The following is a 22126-nucleotide window of genomic DNA, read 5'->3' on the forward strand; positions in this document are numbered from 1 at the left end:
TGGGATAAAAAGCTAAGGACATTTGAATAAAGTTGGAAGTTCAGTCCTAAATAGTCAGCATTAGTTCTCTGCTTGAGGCACAGCTACTATACTGACAGGAAAGTTGTTACCAAGAGAGAACATATGATGTAGGATATGTGAGAATTATAATATTCTTACAACCTTCCTATAAATCTGAATCCATCACGAAGCATTTACTTAAAGTTCTAGAAAGAGGTCATGGGGCTTAGTGATGAAGGTGCTTCTAGGGATGCCTGCATGCCATGTTGGAGAGATGGGTTCAAGTTTTCCCCGCTACTGTGCAACTGAGTCCCTGTCCCTGTCACTATGGAGAGCTAAGTGAAGCTGAGTACCAGGGTTCAGCCTGATCCAAGCCTGACTCACCTGTGACGAGTGAACCTGCAAAAGGAAGATGTTTGTCTCCATTTCAGATAAATTAGTTTTCCTACATTTATTTAAAAGCAAATTGTGTGGATGTCTTGAAGCAGATCTGTTGCTAACTCTGAGAGCTGCTACAGAAAGAGTGAAGGCCAGCTTTCTTTGTTTACAAAGTTTCTAAGGGAAACAAACTGGGAGACAGTTTGGTGGCTGGGCTCTGCAGCATACTGGGGGTCATGTGAGAGTTGTATCAGATCTAGGTGTGATGATGGTCTGATGTCTGCCTTTCTAAGAATGACTTTGACTTTGCATTTTGAAGAACTTGTACCAAAATTTTCCACCTTGCTACCTGGGGGGACTGAGAGGGTATAGCTGAAATGTTCAAAACAGTCTTTGATTGTAAATGTAAAAGGCTGTTTCCTCTTCAGATGTTGGTGTGCTTCTTGCGTTTTAAACTTAGTTAAGGTTATCCAGGTCCAGGTGAAGACTGACTGCATTTCAACATTTTCATTGACATTTCATTATTTTTAAATAGTTCATTTTTCTGGGAAAGACAGTTACAAAGAGTAGGAGAGAAAAATATCTTCCATCCAGTGGTTCACTCCCTAAATGGTCACAATGGCTGGAGTTAGGCTGCTCTAAAGCTAGAAGCCAGGAGCTTCTTCAGGGTCCCCCACCTGGGTGCAGGGTCCTGAGGACTTGGGCCATCCTTCACTGCTTTCCCAGGCCGAAAGCAGGGAGCTGGATGGGAGTGGAACCCCTGAGACTTGAACTGGCACCCATATGGGATGCTGTTATTACAGGTGGAAGCTTAGCCTGCTACACCATGATGCTGGCCCCAACATTTCCTTTTGAGTCCTCTCTCAACAGGGGTCATTGTTTTCTTTAGTTTTCAATAATTCGGATTTTCCCAAGATGATTCCAGCTCCTGTTGAATCTATTGTGAAAAAAAAATGCTACATATTGTTTTGTGCTTTCTTGAGTTCAAGAGGATGCTCCTCAGGGCGTGTGTCTACACTTCTAAGTAGGAAGTCTCTTCAGTTCATTAAAGCACACTGGCGCACACTTTTTCACAATAGTTAATCAGTCATGTAATTATTGGGAGAGTAGACACATTCATTTTAAAACTTACTGGGTTTTAACAGTGTTGCTGGTTGGACTGCATAGTAGCAAGATGAAAACAAAGTATTATCACAGATTCCCCAATTGGTGACTTAGCCGCTAGCTGCTCGGTAGTTACTCATAAAATGATTAATTGGTCTCAATCAGTTCTCAATGGGAAGTACCCATCTCCCAGTAAACACCACCACAATTGCTACTAATTAGCTCTGTAGTCAACTGATAGCCTGGGAGGTGAGTGGTCTCTAAGGCACAACAGAAACCTCAGACTCACACCAGCAGACAGGGAGCCACCTGCTCCTCTGGCAAGTGGGGAGGCATGAGGGTCTGTGTGTAATGACCAGTCCCCTAGAGGTGAGGGAGTCAGAAGTGTGGATATCAAGGAGAAAATTCACCTGCGTTCAGCTGAGGACGTTCCATTGTATATGCATCCAGGCTGTCATTCAAGTCAGGGCTTTGTGGCTTTCTGTTCATTTGATCTGAAGAGAATGCCTACTTCTCTGAGCCTGTTTAATACTCTGAAAAAACATATATGTATATATTTATATACTACATGTAATATAGTATATATATTAAATATAATAATAGATATATCTATATAATACATGAGAAGTTACTCAACTATTGAAACTGTTCACTGGTGCTACATCGGTCAAATGCATGATAATCAGGTGTGAAAGTCACCTTGCTGATCATTGATTCCCTGCTCTGATGACAGATTACAATGGTTAAGAATGAGGACCTAACAGAGTTAAACTTCACAACACTAGAACCACCAGGAGGTAGTTTCCAAGAGTCACTTTCAGTAGTCGTTCCCCCTTGCTCCCCAGCCCTCGTCAACCACTCACCTGCTTCCTGCCTGTATGGGTCTGCCTTTTCTGGACATTTTACGTAACTGAGATCATAAAATACCAGAGTGTTTCAAAGTATTGTGGAAAATGGAATTAAGTAATTTTGGTACCAAAAATCTTGAAGCCCATGCATACATTTCCATAATACATTTCTTAATACAGTTCCGTAATACATTTCACAGGAACTTTTTGAAGACCCTTTGTGGGTGGGTGGCTTTTTAAAAAAGATTTTCTTCATTTGAAAAACAGAATTATACAGAGGGAGAGACAAAGTGGTCTTCCATTTGTTGGTCCCTTCCCCAGATGGCTGCAACGGCCAGGACTGAGCCAGTCCAAAGCTAGATCCTGGAGCTTCATCAGGATCTCCTATATGGGTCCAGGAACCCGAGCACCTAAGCCATTCTCTGCTGCTTTTCTAGGCAGACAAGCAGGGAACTGGATCAGAAATGGAGCAGCTGGGTCTTGAATTGATGCCCATTCAGCATGCCCCGAATCACAGCTTCATCCACTATACCACAGTGCCATCCCTTAAGTGTGGGCTTTGTGACTTGTCTACATCGCATACTGCATTCAGAGCTCATGAGCTCTGTCACAGCCCGTGCCAATACTGCTTGTTGTGATCATTTGCATTCTGTGGATTTAGCACCTTTTTTTGGGCATTGGAATTGTTTGTACTTTGGACTATTATGAATAATGTTACAATGGACATTCATGCACCTCTTTTTGTATAGACATCTGTTTTCAGTTATCCTGGATGTATACCTAGGCATAGAATAGCTGGGACATATAATAACTCCTTAACTTTTTGAGAAACTTCCAGACTGCTTCCCAGAATGGCTGCCCCATTTTACATTCCTACCAGCATCACAGTGAGCATTATCATTTCTCCACACTCATTATTTCCCTCTGCCCAGTGAGTGTAAAGTGATACCTCTCTGGTTTGCAACACTACCATTTGTATCTTTGGCCCCCAGCATCAAGTGAAGCACATAGTAAGTTCTTAGTCATAAGGCACTCCAAAGCAAAGGGATGGTAAGCAATATCAGCAGAGTGATAGCGTTCTCATCTTTTGCAAAGGATTATTTGAGCATTGGCTGCTTTTTGTTAAAATAAGCTGAGTCGAGAAGCAGCAGGGATGCTCACTCGGTGTTTGTGTCTAACCATTTGCACTGTAAGGGTGTCAAGTTTTAGCAGGTGGCCACTTCTGTGAGTCAGAAAGATGGGCATGTGTGTGATACGCAGACTTGGAGACAGGAAGCTTTTGGAGAGTTCTGGAGGGGAAAGGTCCTCTTTGTCCCTTTCCCTTCTTGTCATGCTAATTAATTGCCCAACTCATCACTCATCTTGACTTCACCTCTTTCACACCATCCTTATGAGCACCAGCGTGGTGCTACCCGATTGCCTCAAATAATGGTATCCACCAGAGTTCTCCAAGCACATGTGTTTCCATTAACAAAGGAGATATCTTTGTGGGTTTCTTAGGTACTAGCAGAAATGTACAGAAGTTCACTGGTAGCCAGACGCATTTGATGTGTCTGCCTCACCACCCACTGACACTCAAGCGTTTGCTTTTAGGCAAATAAAATGTCAGCCACCATTAAACAGCATATGGCAACAATATGCCATTCCCTCTCTGGGGACCAGCTTCTCCCCCCAAAGAGGTGGTACATGAAATTGGATGCTTTTCAGTACATGACCCTCGTTCCTGCTACCTAGGTGTGATGGCTGTGGGAGAGGGCAGAGTGCCACACAGAGAAGGACATGGGCAACCAGATCAAATGTGAGCCCAGGGGGCGAGCATCCCAGCCGGCAGTGACCAAAGGCTCTTCACTCTGGGCTCATAGGTCTGTGGTTAAGGGCAAGTCCAATCCCTTAAGCTGGCGTCGATTAGCTCCACAAAATAGAAAACAGCCCTACAGCAGCGAACACACAAGGGTTTGGGCTGACTTGACTTGAACGCCGTGGCGTGCAGTGAGTAAAGAGAGATGTCGGCAGTGGTCTCCATCCCCTTGTCTCTGTGGCATTCCTTCTGGAAACAGGATAAAAATAAGCTGAGTTCTCTGAAAATCACTAATGAGGACAAGTACCCCTGCTCAGTAGGCCAGCTCGTGTGCAAGGGGATGAGCGACACTGAGGGTAAGAAGGAAGGTGGCCCTGGCAGGGACAACCAGGGACACAGCGGTGTGCACAAAATCAAAAAGCAAACCAAGTTTTCCCAGGAACACCTGGCCTAAGGTATCCTCCCAAATACCCACAACTGTGATACAGTCTCAAAACTTGTCTGGATTATAGAAGAGTGCTTCACAAATTTATGGAAAAGTGAAATTGAAAGATGAATTTAGGAGCAGCACTTGGTACAGCATTGGCGATAACTGTGTGCCACACTGAGTGCTGGGGTGAAGTCACAGCTCCATATTCGATTCCAACTTCCTGTTAAAGTAACCCTGGGAGCCCACAGGTGATGGCCCAAGGAGTTGGGTCCCTGCCACTGACATGGGAGACCCCGGGGGAGTTATAGGACATTAGCTCAGGCCTAACCTAGCCCCAGCTCTCAGGAGCATTTGGTCTGTAACCCAATGGGCGGGAGATCTCTTCCTCTCCCTCTCTTCCTCCTTATGTGTCTTTTCCCCTTCCCCCCGCAACCCTTCAGGTAAATATGAAAAATAAATAAAAACATGCACATAAGCTATCTTGGTACAAAAAAATTGAAACTCATGCATAAATTCTCATGATCTGTATCTTTTCAACACATATGAAAGGCTCAACTATAGTTAGGTCTCCCCACTCATGTGAGAGATCCAAATGGAATTCTAGGATATTCGCTTTGCCTTGACCTAGCCGCAGATTTATGGGCCTTTGGCCTATGAGCCAATGGCTGGGAGATCCCTCTGTTACCCCTCACTCTCACTCTCTCCTTCTCTCCACCCCCCTCTCTCCACCTCTTTGTCTCTCTCTTCCCTTTCCTTCCCTCCATTTCAAGCAAATATGAAAAAAACATATTCAAGAAAAGCTTATTTCACTGCAAAAAAATGTGAAACTCATATGTGGCTTTTTCAAAATCTGTGCATTCCATAGCTTTTTGAAGTCCCTTCATTGTGCCAACAATCAAGTAGGAGTTCCGTCTTCTTGGAATCAGTGACTCTTCATTTAAGTGGTCTCTGTAAGTGTGTCTTAGACTAGCCAGTTGGACCTGCCACTTGTACATCAAGCTTTTAACATAGGAGCTTATCAGGTTTCAGGACCCAGGATTTAACTAACATCATAGCCACATCAGAAAAATGATCAGCCGTCTATAGTACCCACTTTAAATCATGTCAGTAAATCTTACTTTCACTTAGCTAATATCATCCAACTTCTTAGTTGCTTTTCCTTTCATAGAAACCAGTTGATACAAGTTCTTGAAGAGCATGCATTTTTAAAATAATTCTAAAGTTATAGTGTTTTAAAAAATTAAAAGATTAAATAAAACTATGAAAATATATACATGAACATCTATTAATGACAAGGAGAATTAGTTGATTTAAAAATTTAAGTTTCTTATTAAAATATTAAATAGCTTAGTAATGCTTTGTTATGCCAACTAGCTAGATATAAAATTTTAATGTCCAGGAAAGTAATGAAAATTTTAAAATAATATATCTTATTAATAATGCTTCCATTAAATTTACGTTGGAAGATGAGCTGTTAAAATTGCAGACTGTGGGGGTCCAGTGCAATAGCCTAGTGACTTAAGTCCTCACCTTGCACACACCGGGATCTTATATGGACATTGATTTGTATCCCGGCTGCTCCTCTTCCCTTCCAGCTCCCTGCTTATGGCCTGGGAAAGCAGTAGAGGATGGCCCAAAACCTTGGGACTCTGTACCTGCTTGGGAGAACCGGGAGAGGCTCCTGGCTCCTGGCTTTGGATTGGCCTGGCCTCGGCCTTTGTGGCCATTTGGGGAGTAAACCGATGGATGGAAGATCTTTTTCTCCTTCTCTTCTTCATTCTGTAAATCTGACTTTCCAATAGTGTCATATAGCCAAGTGGTTGGGATAGCTCTGTGAGTCACAGTTGCTGCTGACTCTGGCTTTGTCTGTACAGCCCCTGTGAAGCAGTAGGTGATGCCTAATGTCACTGGGTTGCTATCACCCGTTTAATGACCCTGCACTGCGCCCCAGACTCCCAGGTCCCGCTCCAACCCAGCCACTGCAGGCATTTGGGAGTGAGTTGGCAGATGGAGTGCTCTCAGCTTCTCACAGGAATCCAGACCTTTTCTTTAAAAATCTAGTTAGTTAGTTGAAAGGCAGAATTAGAGGAGGAGCGACAAAAAGGTTTTCCATTCTCTCACTCACCTTCCAAATGGCCGTAGGAGCCAGGGCTTGGCCGTGCCAGCCCAGGCCAAAGCCGGAGCCCTGAGCTTCTTCCGAGCCTTCCACCTCAGCTCCTGCCCCAGGTGCATTACCAAGGAACTGGATCAAAAGTGGAACAGCCGGGACTTGAGTCAGCACCCATATGGGATGCTGCATCACAGGCACTGGTTGCAAAATCTAAACCTTAAAAAAAAAAAAAAAACTCCAGAAGGCAAGGATGACACAACAACGTATTTTGCAGGAGTGAAAGCCAATTTTTCTGAAAAGTGCTTTTATGGCTTACCAGATAGTGTAACTGATAGGGTGATGTCATCGTAGACTGCACTGACGGTGAATTTTGTGACAGTCACAGCGACAGCAGTGAGTGGATCCACAAGCAGGTGAATGGCAGGAGGTGAGGGACTCTGGTCCCTGAGACGTGCTGGTGCAGACTCCCCACATTAGAGCAGGTGCTCACATTGTTAGCCACTGCGGGAGTGCTCTCACATGTACAGAGGAACCTAAACATGGGGCTGAAGACCACCAAAGTCAGGCCACTTGTCTGTTGGTCACCATTACAGCAAACACACAGGACTTAAAAAATCCTCAAAAATGACTTAATTCTCAACTTTGCTTAAAGCTGAGGTCCTACTGCCTGAATGACGGTGTCAAGTGTAGCATATCTCCCAGAAACCTTGGATGTAGGTATATGTACGTACAACATACCAGTACTGCATTTGGATTTATTATGTATTTAAATTTATCGTAAGTCTTGAAAAAGTTCACAGAAAATGCATCTGATGAAGACACTATGCATGGATTTCAAAACGTTTTGCATCAAAATTAATGCCATTTCCTCTGAGCTTTTTGAAGAACCTTCCAATAATGAGTGCGTAATGTTTCAAATATCAGTACAACGTGGGCAGGCATTGTGACACAGTGTGGTGAAGCTGCACCTTGCAGCACCACATCCACTATCAGAGTACCAAGTTGAGTCTCAGATGCTCAGCTTCTGATCCAGCTTCCTGCTTGTGCAATTGGAGAGGCAGCAGATTAGGGCTGGGGCTGGTGCAACCCACGTGGGCATCCTGGATGGAGCCCTAGGCGCCTGGCCTGAACCTGGCCCAGCCTTGGCTGTAATGGCATTTGAGTAGAGAGTGAATGGAAAGTCTTTCTCTCTTTGTCTCCCTCCCTGTGTGTGCATGTGTGTGTTTGATTGCCTCTCAGTTGGAAGAAGAAAATAAAGTGAGATTGAACATAATTACACCTCATCTTCTAAACATAAAATGAAAATCCAATCTTGTTCTTTCTCAACATACGATAAAGATGAGTTTGCCACAAAATATAGCAGACTCTGGTATCTACGATTGCTGTTACTGCTTTTCAGCATTAACGTATTTCTTAAATTGAAACAAAATGATGGATTTAAAACAAAGGGTTTACGTGACATTGAACGTTTTAGTTATTCAGAGGCAGAGAAAAGGCTCCCATTGATTCCTTCCCCAAATACCATAATGCCCAGCACTGGACCAGAGTTGGAGCCAAGAACTGGGAACACAATCCAGGTCGCCCGAGTGAATATCCAGGAATTCAGGATTGGCATCTTCATCACAGCTTACCAGAGTCTGCATTAGTGGGACGCTAAAGTCAGGAGCATGAACCAGGAACTGACCGTAGGCCTCTGATGGAGGCAAGCATCTTAACCCCTGGGCCAGATACACATCCTTGAAATGGTTCCAAATGGTTTCATGATCTTTAGTTGATGGTTGGAGTTTGATGAATGAATGCAAGAAGATGGAACAAATGAATGGATGAAAAAATGGGCAGTAGATAGAGCTCCGAGTCTGTGGGGTGGGCTTCTGGTTGACTGCCAGCCCTGTGAAATAGGTCCACCATTGGTTGGGCTCTGGTTTGGTCTCTGAGCAAACTGTGCAAGATTTCAAGAGGTATTTGCTGGGATTTCACTGAAACACGGAAGCAATCAAGTAGTTAGAATTCTGTATTTTTCAAATTGAATGACATTCCTTTATCCATATTGATTTGAGCTTTGGTAAATTCAATTGTTGATACCACCTGGATAATTTTAAGTCTTTCTGAAGCTTAAAAAAATGCTTCCAGCATAGCTCAGGCAACATAAGAATTTCATCAATTGAAAGCTAAGAATCATTTCTGTGGGATGTGTAAAACAAGAAGCTGACCAGCATTATTTTCTTCTTCTTTAATTCAGTATCATTATTGAGAGTTATTCTTGAACTTTATGAAAACCAGATTGGGGCATGAGCATGTTCTCCATCGCATCGTGTTCCTGGAATTGGATCTGAAAATCATTCAAACTAGGAAACCATGACATTGAAAAATAGTCTGCATTCTTAAGTCAGGGTATCTGAGACTGTCTAAGAATACTTGGGCTGAGAGGAGATTTGGAGGTTGGTTTATTTTTGTTTTTAGAAATGAACATTTAGCTTATAGTTGGGAAAAGATTATAGTTTTATTTTCTGCTAGGATTGTTTTGCTGGTGTGTCAGTTACAGTGTTGAATCTTAGTTTTCTCAGAAATCTGTGATTTCTCATTGCCACACCCTCTCCCCCCAAAAGTCCAAACAGTGTCAGTCAGAGGCATCTCTGGCTTAGCCCAAGTGCACAGGACTTTGCGGCATGGGGAGGAGAAGCAACCAGCATTTCTGAGACACTGCATAAGGAGAGCTGTTGCACCATAAGAACTTTTTTCAATTTTTATTTTTATTTTTAATTTTTGATTTTATGGTACAATTACATAAGGTCTATGATTTCCCTACCCCCTCCCAAATTCTTCACCCCATATTTTCCTCATATTATTACAATAGTATAGTCCTTCATAAGAATGACATGTCCATTAGTCTGTTATTTGCATCCCGACATTGCTGGCAGAGATAATGGCAGATAATCCAACATCCTATTGTCAAAATATATCCAACAGTTTCATTGGGAGTCCATTATTGATTTGGAAGTAGAGATGCATACTGCATTGTATCTTCACATCTGGATATAATAGTCTCCATTAGACCGTCAGTAATACTTTCCCCCAAAAGAGAAGCCATGAAACAATTTCAACAACAGAAATGAAGTTAAAAGAAAAAATTTATAGCACTATGGAGTTAAACAACATGCTACTGAATAACCATAGTATTGACGAAGAAATGAAAAAGAAAACACAAAAGCTTCTTGTGTAAAATGATGCTGCTGTTCACACAGTTCACTACAAATCAGTGAAGAATTGGATGAGAAGAGAAACTATTTGGAAGAAATCAAAATAAAAACATCAAAAGCATGGATTGCAGTGAAACAGTATGGAAAGGGTTATTGGTCTTAAAATTTGTATGAAGGCCGCCTTATATCAGAGAGAACATATGGTATTTGTCCTTTTGGGATTGACTTATTTTGCTGAGCGTAATGGTCTCTAGTTGGGACCAGCTTGTTACAAATGGTATAATTTCATTCTTTTTAATGGCTGAGTAGTATTCCTTGGAGTGGATGTACCACAGGTTCTTTAACCACTCTTTGGATGGGCATCTTGGTTGTTTCCGTGTCTTTGCTATTGTAGATTGTGCTGCTGTAAATATAGGATTATAGATCCCCTTCTCACATGCAGTTTTCACTTCCTTTGGATATATTTCTAGGACCAGGATAGCTGAATCATATGGCAGGTTCACTTGGAGTTCTCTAGCATATTCTATTCTGATTTCCATAGAGGTTGTACTAGCCTACACTCCCACCAGCAGTGAAGGAGTGTGCCTTTCTCCCCACATCAACACTAGCAGGTGTTTTAGTAGGGTTCTGAATGTAGGCCATCCTCACTGGAGTTAGGTGGAACCTTAGTGTGGTTTTCATTTTTATCTCCCTGATGGCTAGGGAACCTGAACATTTTTTCATATGTCTGTTAGCCATTTGCATTTGTTCTTTTGATAAATGTCTATTCATTTCCTTTCCCTGTATGTTCACAGGGTTGTTGTTTTGGAGTGTGTGTTTGTTTTGCTGTTTTCTGGGTTTCTGAAGCTCTTTGTAAATCCTGGTATTAGTTCCCTATCACTTGTGTAGTGTGCAAAGATTTTCTCCCATTCTGTTGATTGCTTATTCACTTTGTTTCCTTTGCTGTACAGAAGCTCTTTAGTTTGATGTAGTCCCATTTGTTTATTTTGGCTTTGTCTGCCTATGCTTTTGGAATCTTTTCCACAAAGTCTTTCCCTATTCTTATATCTTAGAGAGTGCTTCTTACGTTTTCCTCTTACAGTTTGATGGGTTTTGGGTGTAGATTTAGGTCCTTGATCCATTTAGAACTGGTTTTTGTATAATGTTACAGGTGCAGGTCTTGCTTCTTACCTCTTCAGGCTGCTATCCAGTTGTCCCAAAAACATTTGTTGAAAAGACCAGGAGAATTGTCATCCTTGGTGGACAAGTCTTTCCAACCTTCCCACCTTTTCCACCTTCCTCTACGTAAAACAGTTTTTCCCCATTTGTTTTCTCCAACTCCCACAGAGACCCACACATGCTCCCATGGCTGAGCCACCCCACACATCCATCAATGATGCTGTTCCCTGAGTGAAAATGTCAGGCTGGAAAGACAAGTGGGGTGACAAACTCAACTCGCTGCCTACCTGCTAAAGTGATTTCGTGCCTACAGGGCAATATCTCTACAAAGGGAGCATCTGTCTCCTGTTTCATGCAAAGACCCTGGATAGCCTGGCAGCAGCTCATTTCATCTGTGTTTTTTAGTTCCTTTTATCAAGGCACAAGTGCATTGCGGGCAAAGTCTACGTTTTGATTCCCATTGTTCCTGGCACAATGCTCTTCTGACACACAATAATTTCTCAAAGACTGGTCATTGAACACAGTTGCAGGATTGAAATGTATTTACTGAAACAATGACTATAGCTTATAAATACATGTATACAAACTACTGTGGGACTCATGAGCTTGGACAGTTCTGAATGGGTCATTTGTCTGATGCTGAGTACATCATGGTTATATCCCAAGTAAGTCATTTCCTATAAAATGTGGTGCCAAGAAACCACATTTGTTTAGCTATGACAGTCCCAGGCAAAGCTAGACCAAAGTCCACTGCCAGCTATCTGTTAAAATTGCCAAAAAAAAAAAAAAAAAAAACACGAATAACTGTGTGAAGTGGGCAGGATCAAGGGCAGGGAGAATGTCTGTGGGAGGTGCGGGAATTTGGGGAGAAGCCAGTTAGATCACTCAAGGTCAGCTTGCTTCCTAGAAGTCTGCAGTAAGCCAAGAACTGAAATATAAAAAACGCAACTCTTCTTAAAGACCCTGGGGTTTGAATTCCTCTGCCTTTCTCAACGCCATGCACAGTGTAACTTGATGTGACCATACCCTCAGAGTGGAGATTGCTTTGTGAGGCTGTGAGTGGGGCGTTAATATTAGTTCTCTTCCTGTTTCATTCAATTGATGGGAAATGTCCATCAAGCAAGCTTTACAGACCACAAAACAACGATGTACTTAAGATAGGTTTTATGCCTATTTGACAACAGGGCCAGAACTTCAAATTTCAGGTTCCAAGGAGGAACCACTGGCCAACCTTGGAATAGAAATTCCCTCCTAACGATGCACTCCCCATGCCAAGCTTTCAGCTGCTTTGTTGGCCAACATGTGATGAACTCTATTTCAGGCACAAGCAAGGGTCACTGTCCTTTCTACCACAGTTCACAGTGCTTCTCACTCCATTTTCCCACAGTCCTCTGTGATGTCAGTGTGTTTTGCCCGTTTCCATCCGAACCTGGTAGTTGGTGGGACGTACTCAGGCCAGATTGTCCTCTGGGACAATCGCAGTCATCGAAGGACACCAGTGCAACGGACGCCCTTGTCAGCAGCTGCACACACAGTAAGTCAAACGTTTGTCACATCTCTGCCAACCCTGCTCAAGACCCAGAAGACAAACACCACCATTCAAGAAGTATGGATAGTATCAGCAATTCTGGTTAAGAAGAATCTCATACATAGTCATTAGATCTTAAAAAGATCCAGGGCCTGGCACAATGGTTCAGTGGCCAAATCCTCACATTGCACCCACCAGTATCCTATATGGGCACTGGTTCATGTCCCAGCTGCTCCACTTCCCATCTAGCTCCCTGTTTGTGGCCTGGGAAAGCAGTGAAGGATGGTCCAAAGCCCTGAGACCCTGCACCCATGTGGGAGACCTGAAAGAAGCTCCTGGCTTCATTTGGGCTTACCTCCAGCCATTGCAGTCATTTGGAAAGAGACAGAAAGATGGAAAATCTTTCTGTCTCTCTCCATAAATCTGATTCTTTCCCAATAAAATTAAGTAAATTTCTTTTTAAAAAAAGCCTAGGAAAAAAGTAGATGAAGAAAACATTGGCTTCAGAGAAATCTGTTAATAATCTGTAGGCTCTAGTGAACAGAATATAATCTCTTTGGACATCCCAAAGGCCATGAGTCAAGAGGGTGAAAATTTACACAAAAAAGAAAACTTTGCAAGACAGTTACGGAATTTTTTCCTAAAGGAGCCTTACACATTTGAATTATAAGGGAGAAGCAAGTATTTTTCAACTAGACCATGGAAAACAAACAGTTCAGGTCTAGGGACAATGGCCACAGGCCTTTTCCATTGCTGATTTGAGGAGGCACTGTGGCTTTAAATTCTGGAATGCGTGGTATACGTCTCAATGTAAGGTCTGCAGTGACAATATAATCCCAAGGGTTAAAAGTCAACATCTCAAAACCATTACCCATAATTTAGCAGAAGAGCTTTAGTGTAGTGCTCCTAAGACAACTGCTCTGTCATTTCCTTTAAGAGAATGACAGGTGTGTATAGCAATTGTTGAGAGGAATGAGAAGACAGGCATGTCTCCATCAATTCTTGTTACCTTGACATTCAGGATAACTGACTGGAGTTTCTCAAATATCCAAATTATGCCCAATGATACAGCTCTGCTATTGTTTTCAATTTTTTTAATGTGGTTGCTTCATCTGTCTCATGTGCTGGCCTTCAAGCCATTCTGTCTTGAAGAAGGATTGCTAGCTGCACTAGGGAAGACCACAAGGAGGAAAATTCTTCTAGTCTGTTAAGACTGACAATGGGAAATGACAAACACCAAGTCAACATTGATTTCGATTCATTGGAGCCAAAGACACGTGCAGGTGAAAGTAGTTGTTGGGAATCTTAGGAAATGACTTGCCTACCCCATTTCTCAAAAGAAAAAACTGGTAACAAAAAATCGGGGTCCAGAAGAAGGCAGGCTTTACGCACGTGTCTGTTCTAGTAGTGTGACACCATTTCTTGGCTCACTGGAAAAATGCATCTTGCACAATTTCAAAAGTTGTCAGTCCAAATGTTAAAGGATTTAGCAAAAAGATCTTGCAGAGAATTGAAAACCAAGAGTTGTTCCAAAGAGTTGACTTGTGTGTGTGTTTACTTAGAATGTGATTGTCACACCTAAAACACTAGCATTATCAAACAGAATAACATTTCTGTAAGAAAGTAGAACAAAACACACTTTTCTAGTTGACTGTGTTTTGTCTCATCCAGAGCTGAAAGTGCCCTAATTCTGTGTTTGTCTTTCCACCTCCGTTATTGCCTGGCTGATTGGTACCAGGATCAAAAAGGAAAAATAGGCCCACCACAGATTACTGCTAATTTCCTTTCACACCCACCGCACATATGCATTTGGGACAACAGGAAATCATAATTAAAACAAAATCCTGCTGCCACACAGTAAGTTTTTTCCTAAAGTAAATAAAAACAATCTGGCATCTATGCCAGGAAAATGAGCTATACCATTGCCTTGCTTCTTTCTATTAAGTAGCCTTGTGTGTGTGCAGAGCAGACATGCCCCAGGGTCTGCCTCTGTGCAGTTTCTTTTCTTTCAAACTGATGCGTGAATACTAAAGGCATAATGTTATATATTTTCTCATGTTGTTCCACATGAGTCAACCCCAGACCTGCATCTCCTGGTGGTCAGAATTTAAGTGGAGCATTTTGCTTCATTCTCAGACCTTCTCTATTAGAAGAACTCAGGCAGCATAGCACGTAGTTTAAAAAAAAAAAGCTGACCAGGAGGGTTGTGGAAGGTTCTGGAAACCAAATAGGCCACGAAAAGTTGAAATAACTGGTATCAGTTTGTCTAAGTAGGGCAAAATTTAGGAGCACAGAGTATGGGATACATAAAAGAATCTATGAATATTCAAACCACTATAGCATTTTGATCTGTAAGATTGCACAGCCCTGGAAGGATGTCCTTGAACTTTGTCCCCATTTGTGGAAGGAAAACCTTGCCAGGAATTAGTGCTAAAACTGGCTTCTCTTTCAACAGCCGTCTAAGTGGAGTTGGGACCACCGCGTGGTTGAGTACCTCCTCTAGATAATTATCACCACTCGTCCTGACCAGGAGTTTATATGATAATCATAGCTGGGGAAGCATCCTTTCTATAATGCCAACTTTCCAATATTAAACATTGTTTCATTGTAGTTGTGGCTAGGTATTGTGGACAGTAACTCATCACCAGTAAGGCTTAGACCCTCCGCTATTTGCATGGAGCAAGTTGTGGTTTGGCTGGTGATGACCAAGCAGCCTGAAACCCAACCCAAATTGTTGCTAGGCACTGCATTTGCTAACCTTCCATTTACTGCTGAGGGCCCAGCTGCAAATGATTTTAGCCCACCATTGAGTTAGGGCTCTACAGAGGAGATTTAATCTTGTGCAGTTGTGACAGAAGATTAGAGAGTCTTCCATCATTCCCAAGATGCATAAATGGTCTTTCTCGAGGCCAGGGCCAAAGCTTAGCCTCCAAAATTAATTTATTTTGAAAACTAAATTAACACGGCATTATGCTAGATTTTACAGTAACATAAAGGAGGACAATTTTGAGTAGATTGTGCCAACAATACACCATTCGTGCCTCTGTCTCAAATGATTCACTGTTTATAAAGAGTTGTTTGACACATTATAGTCACAGGACCAAATTCCAGATTTGGACAACTACTGCTTTTGAAGTCAACAGTCTGAACTTTTTGAGGACTCTCCCCCGGCACTGAAACCCTGTGCTGGCAGGGACTTAGGTACTGCAGTTTGGCCTCCTGGGCTGCATCTTCCCCCTCCATCCTCCTGGGCTCTCCTTGGTGCAGTGTCTTTGCATTGCATCTGAATGAGCAAGGTGAAACTCTGGAAGTATTCCCACTACCCCGTGTTACTGCCGGAGCTTTCAGAAAGAAATCAGGTTCAAATCAAAAGTGGCAAATGACTGGAGGCTTGTGTTCTGGCGGAGTTTTGTCACTCTTCAATCCTTGCTGTGCAGTAATGTGTTTTACACTCGAATGTAAGCACTTCCTCCTGGCTCTGTGGCTGATCCTGTGTGTTTACGTTTTCACAGCATCCTGTGTACTGTGTAAATGTTGTTGGGACCCAGAATGCTCATAACCTCATCACTGTCTCCACTGATGGGAAAATGTGTTCTTGGAGCCTGGACATGCTCTCCACGCCACAGGTGGGTTTGTTTTCCCCTACACCAAAGAGCATCCTGGCTAAAAGAGACGCCGACTTAATGGAATATGGCTCCTGAAAACCAAACCCTCACATCCTATAGGAGCTCAGCCCAATGGATGCACTTGAAAGAGAGGAGCCTGGTTTCAGCAGACTCCGAGTGAAGCCAAAACCCATTTCCTTTACCACAAATCATGTAATTATCGTAATACATTAATCCTTAGGTCAGTTTCATGTGAAAATGAAATAATCCATTTTAAATCACAGTCATTATGCAAGTTGCCTGTGGCATGAATTGTGCTCACCAATTGTACAGCTAAACACAGGTGAATGAGGCTGGGACTCCTCAGGGCTGTCTCGCTGGGGGCTTGCCTGGGAACATAGGTGTCCCAACAAAACAGAAACCCAAGCCCTTGCTTATATCTGCAACCCAGGCAACTGCCTGTGTGTATGGCAAATGTGTCAAACCATCTGTTTTTCCCTCTGGAATGGTCGATAGTAGGGCTCCTGCCCTTCCTTCTTCAACAAATGAGAAGCCATAAATGAAGTAGTTCCAAAGTTTCCAAAGCACTGCTGTGTGTCATGATGCAGACTAGTTGAAGGAACAGAAGTGGGAAATCATTGGAAGCAGACATTTAGCCACATGCAACTTCCAGAATATGTGTATACATACAGATGTGTGTGTGCATACAGACACAAACACACATCATGAAGAGTTTCTCATAGAATGCATTTCACATTTCTTTGTGCATAACAATAGGTACCTCCAACTAAATACCATAAAAAAATGGGTGGCTTGCATCCTGTACCCAAGTGCCCGGGGTCGATGCAACTCCTGACTCTGCCTTCTGGCTAATGTGTGCCCAGGAGGCAGCAGATGTTGTGAGTGCCTGCCACCCACGTGGGAGACCCAGATAGATTTCTTGACTCCTGGCTTCAACCTGGCCCAGCTCTGGATGTTGTAGTCAGCTGGGGAGTAAACCAGCATGTGGGAATTCTGTTCTCTCTCTGCCTTTCAAACAAAAGATACTTTTTTTAAATACCAAGACAAGTTCATTGTTTTAAACTTTGTCAAAAACCTTCAAAGCTACTGAGGAAATTGCAAAAGAGATGTCTACAAGATAATTCTGAATTTTAATATTCCTGTTCTCTTCCCAAGAATAATAGACCTAGAATTTCTCACACAATTTCAGAAGGCACTAAAATTTTAAAATACGTATGCAAACATAGAAACTATATGTAGGTCTTCACAAAATATAGATGTACCAATTCTAAATGAAATCTGTTCTGGATAACTCAGGGGGAAGGGAGTGTGTCCTGAGCACCCACAGGGAGGTCCCTCTGTGCTTGCTGATGTTGGACTTTATATAGTTCAGGCCCTGTGCATGCTGCATGGCCTTTTCTTACAATTCTCACCAAAGTGTTGTTTTCCTTGAAAAGTGTGGAGAATGTAAACATGCAAGAACAAGGCCTTACATGATAATTTATTTCTAAGTGGGCATCTTCTGATGAAATGTGTTCGTTTAGATGTAAGCCAGTCGTACAGGGATACTGAGACCGTTTTCATTAGTTTTAACAGCACCCACTTCTGTGTAGAGAGGGAGAATTTCATGGTATGGCTATCGGGGAGGTGGAGCAACGAGCATCTGACAGTTACCCTGATTGCTATCCCCAGAGTGGGCAGCTGAGAAGCATCACTGCCTTGCAACTGACATTGGGGATACATGGCACCCTGGATGGGCACATTTGCTGTAGCAGTTACAATGTTCTCCCAGCTGAGATGCTGATGGGCTGCCACGTGAGACTCTTTGCATTGTGGAGCACGTCCCAGGACCTTGTGGTCTGCACTGCCCACACTATCCACATGAATTTTCTATTTAGGGCAGACAGTGCTAAAATGGTCTGGTTTGTTTATATAAGAAAACCTAGACTCCCAAGCTAGACTTCCAAGCAACTACAATGACATGATACCCCAAAAGGATTGTAAGAATGATTTCAGATGTAAATGGCCAGAAATACTCCTGTACCCTTCATTACTATTAAACAGAATTCAGTTGTAGGTTTTCCAAAATACTCTTGAATATCCCATCTTAAAATCCTTTTAGGGGCAAGTATCTGGTGCAGTGACTAACATGCTACTTTCAGTATCACCTCCCATATTGGAGTACCAGGTTAGAGTCCTGGCTGCTTCGGATTCCAGCTCCTGCTAATGTGGACCCTGGAAGGCAGCTAATGGTGGCATTTCTGCCACCCAAGTGGGAGACCTATATCGAGTACCCAGTTCCCAGCTCTAACCTGGCCAGGTGTGGGCAGTTGGAAAGTGAACACTGTATACATTTCTGTCTCTTTCTCTCTCTGCCTGTCTAATGAAAAGGGAAATAAATAGAATATATAAAGAAAACCAGATGAATAGAATAACTTATATGTAAAAATTGTATATAAAGACACTCGTGTATAATTTCCAAGACCTGTTGAGTCACCATGGCTTTGTGGCCTTATAGCCTAGCCACTTAGTGGCTGCCCTTCAGGGCATCTAGTCCCTATGAAATCCGGTCTTTATGACCTGTGTGACAGCTCTTGGCTTAGTCTGTGCAAGACACATAGTCCTGCTTTGACAAATGTGCTTCGTCCATCTGATACGAACACTTGTGCATTCTCAGGAACAATTGATTTTGAAAATGTTTGTAAATATAAGGGTATTGTGTGTTTTATTAAAGCCTAGGGCTGACAAGCGTAACCATTACAGTATTATCTTTAGTTTCTGCACCATTAATTTCAGAATTCTCACCTGTCATGTCTGCCCGACTTAAGAAGTGACAGCATACACTGATGAAATCCAGCCAACCTGAAACCAGAGATAGACAGCCACATGAATGTCAGGGGCAGGAAAGCATGGTCTCTGGCACAGCCGGGAAAAAGCAAACAGATGATTGAGCCAAATGATTTTTCCATGCTGTCTTTGGCATAGCAAGGAGTTGAGAGATGGAAATATAACCACACTGTGTTTTGGTAGGAGAGCATGGAGCTGGTGTACAATAAGTCGAAGCCTGTCGCTGTTACCGGAATGGCTTTCCCAATGGGAGATGTCAATAACTTTGTGGTTGGCAGTGAAGAGGGCACAGTCTACACAGCTTGTCGTCATGGAAGGTGAGTTTCTGGTGTCTTACCGTGTCAGGGTAGGTTCTCATAGCCTAGACTATATCCATCTTTCATGGTGAGAAACGTATATCTGAGGAGATGCCAGGCCCAACTTTTCTGTGTCTCATTAGCTCTTCTCCATTGTTCAAAAGCGGGCAGAGAGTTCATTCTAGAATAAAGCCTTTCCTGGTTCTCTTAGTCAAAGAATATGACTCCCTCCTCTAAGTGCTGTAGAATGATCTTTCACTCATTCATTCTTGAAATACTTGCAAAGAAACAACAGGCATCATAACAAAGAAACCATGAGGAATAACTGAAGTGTTGAGTTCTTATTCTACTTGGGGGGCAAACGACTTACAAATAAATAGATAGAAGATGCTAAATGTTATGGAGACTATTAAAGTAGAATACTCAGGATGGCACTATCAAGTGTTTGACATCAACTATCAACTGTTCGCTAGTTTGTATATTTTCAACATGCTCCTACAATAATTTAGGTCACATCCGGTTCATTCATCTTCCAGGTTTCTTACTAAACTCTTCCCATACGTAATGAGTGGCAAGCTAAATGTCTATGTGGAGGCTCAAGAAGCAGTGTCCAAATACTACAGAGAAGGTTCTCAGGACCCTTTAGTCAACACTCAGTGGAGCTGGGACAGTGTGAAAGACACAAACTACCCTCCAGTCCCCAAGTGATGAGAACTCTGTCTTGACTGAGGAACCAACAAATGGCCCAGGAGAAGAAGAAAAAGCAATCAGCATAAACTACAATCCACTAATTTGGACTAGATTGTATAGTGAGATGCAGGACTGAACAGGCAGCCTCCCTGTGTTTAGAAGGTTTGCTGTGCTCCCACTGGGGATGAATTCCTTCTGCACTTCAGTACTTTGTGCTCAGTTGATGGATCATTGCTTGCACTCATTGCTGCCTGTTTAGATTTAATGGGGAGCCAAATTCTGCAGTATTCCTGTGCATTGTAGAAGTGACAAGCCTCTGGGCTCACTTGCCTGATTGTTTCCATATACACATTACAAGCCTGTGAGGTCCCTGCTGCTGTGTACATGGCAACAAGCAGCATTTGCCCTGCTCGCATGCTCATGACCAGGAGGTGAAACAGGAAGACAGGCTTTGCAGCTCCATGCCTGGCCTTGCTGCTCCGGAAAATCTGGCTAAAACCACCCGCTCATGTACACACTAATGTCTTTACATATAAATTGATGTCATAAAGGTCTTCATTCATACAAACGTTTGTGCCACCCCTACTTGGCACAGAACACATTGTCAGATGATATGAGGCAGATAAAATTATTTCAGTCTGGTTCCTGTATTCAAAAAACTAATGACAAGGGCTCGGCAGTGTGGCCTGGTGGCTAAGGTCCTCGCCTTGATCCCATATAGCCGCTGGTTCTAATCCCGGCGGCTCCACTTCCTCTCTGTCTCTCCTCTTCTCAGTATGTCTGACTTTGTAATAAAAATGGAATAAATCTTTAAAAAAAAAAAACTAATGACAAGGAGACAGTTAGATGAACAAATATCTAACACAGGTAGAACACTGTTAGTAGCACAGAGGCATAGAGAATGCAGTAGCCCAAACATGGAGTCACACAACTTTACACATGGATTAGAATCAATAGGATAAGGCTGGTGGATATTGTGTTGTCACAGGGTAGGCTACCACTTGCAGTGCAGATTTGAGGCGTGGTCACATTTGCTATGATACAGCCTCTTACTGATTCATGTGGGAAAACAACCGAAGATGGCATTTATACTCAAGCCCCGTGCCACCCTGTGGGTGGAGTTCTCGGATTCAGCCTAGTGCAGTCCTGTTACAGTAATGTAGGGAGTGAACCAGGACATGTGTAATTCCCCCCACCGTCCCACCTGCTACTATTATGCTGCTTTTCAAAATAAATATTTTTTAAAAATATGTTTTCCTTTGAAAGGCAATTTTTTCACAGAGAAAAGGAGAGACATAGAGGTCTTTCATCTGCCAGTCACTCCCCCAAAAGGCTGCAAAGAGCTGATCCGATCCAAAGCTGGAGCCGTTGCGGCCACTTGAGGAGTGAACCAGCAGATGGGAGATCTTTCTCTCTGCCTTTCGTTCTCTCTGTAAATCTGCCTTTCCAGAAAAATAAGTAGACTCTTTAAATCAACACTAGGGCATGATTCTAATTGACTCACCCCGTGATATTACTTTAGTCCTCAGCTACCAGAGAAGGCTTTGAAACACACTCATAGATATTTTTTATATTTTTTTTGTTTTTAATAATGTCACTATTTTACATAATACCTATTTCGTTCCATGGCTCTTGTCTGTTTAAAGCACTAAAGTTCAAATGAAAGTTCCCTGTGACATACATTACAGCTCCCTTTACAATTAACATCATTTCACTTCCTATATTGGTCTACCCATCTGAAATGTAAAATACAGATCTTGGCAAAACCATAAAGTATCAGCCCTTGGCTCTGCTGACATTGTAAATGGGTCAGATAGGGCTACAGGGAGAGGTCGATGTTTCTGTCTTTCACCTAACATTGAGAAGGTGCAAATCCACTTCCATAAATTAAACAAGGTCCCCATTTTGCACCCTATAAACCACTTCAGGATGCTGTTAAAGAGCGAACAGAGTCTCACAAGGGGCCACTTCAAAGATCTGCTCCTAGTGTTCATTAGAACCTACTTAAATGATCACATGGAGGGCTGCTGTGAGCAGTTGCATTGGGCATAATTTTTGAGTGCCTGTTACATGGAATATAGGCTGTCGCACTTTGCTCATGATTCTAAATTTTACTCGGTACATTGACATTTATTGG

At 42.6% G+C, this 22126-nt stretch overlaps 1 protein-coding gene across 2 annotated transcripts in view; it reads left to right on the forward strand.

The window, feature by feature from the left end:
• DYNC1I1 (dynein cytoplasmic 1 intermediate chain 1) overlaps window positions 1-22126 on the forward strand; it is a 263740-nt gene that overhangs the window by 193212 nt on the left and 48402 nt on the right. For both annotated transcript variants that reach the window (XM_004582321.3, XM_004582324.3), the window contains 3 exons: window positions 12411-12557; window positions 16064-16177; window positions 19187-19320. In XM_004582321.3, coding sequence (XP_004582378.2) covers window positions 12411-12557; window positions 16064-16177; window positions 19187-19320 — 395 coding nt within the window. The remainder of the gene's footprint in view (window positions 1-12410; window positions 12558-16063; window positions 16178-19186; window positions 19321-22126) is intronic.

This window comes from Ochotona princeps, chromosome 20 (genome assembly GCF_030435755.1).
Source record: "Ochotona princeps isolate mOchPri1 chromosome 20, mOchPri1.hap1, whole genome shotgun sequence".
NCBI classification, from domain to species: domain Eukaryota; kingdom Metazoa; phylum Chordata; class Mammalia; order Lagomorpha; family Ochotonidae; genus Ochotona; species Ochotona princeps.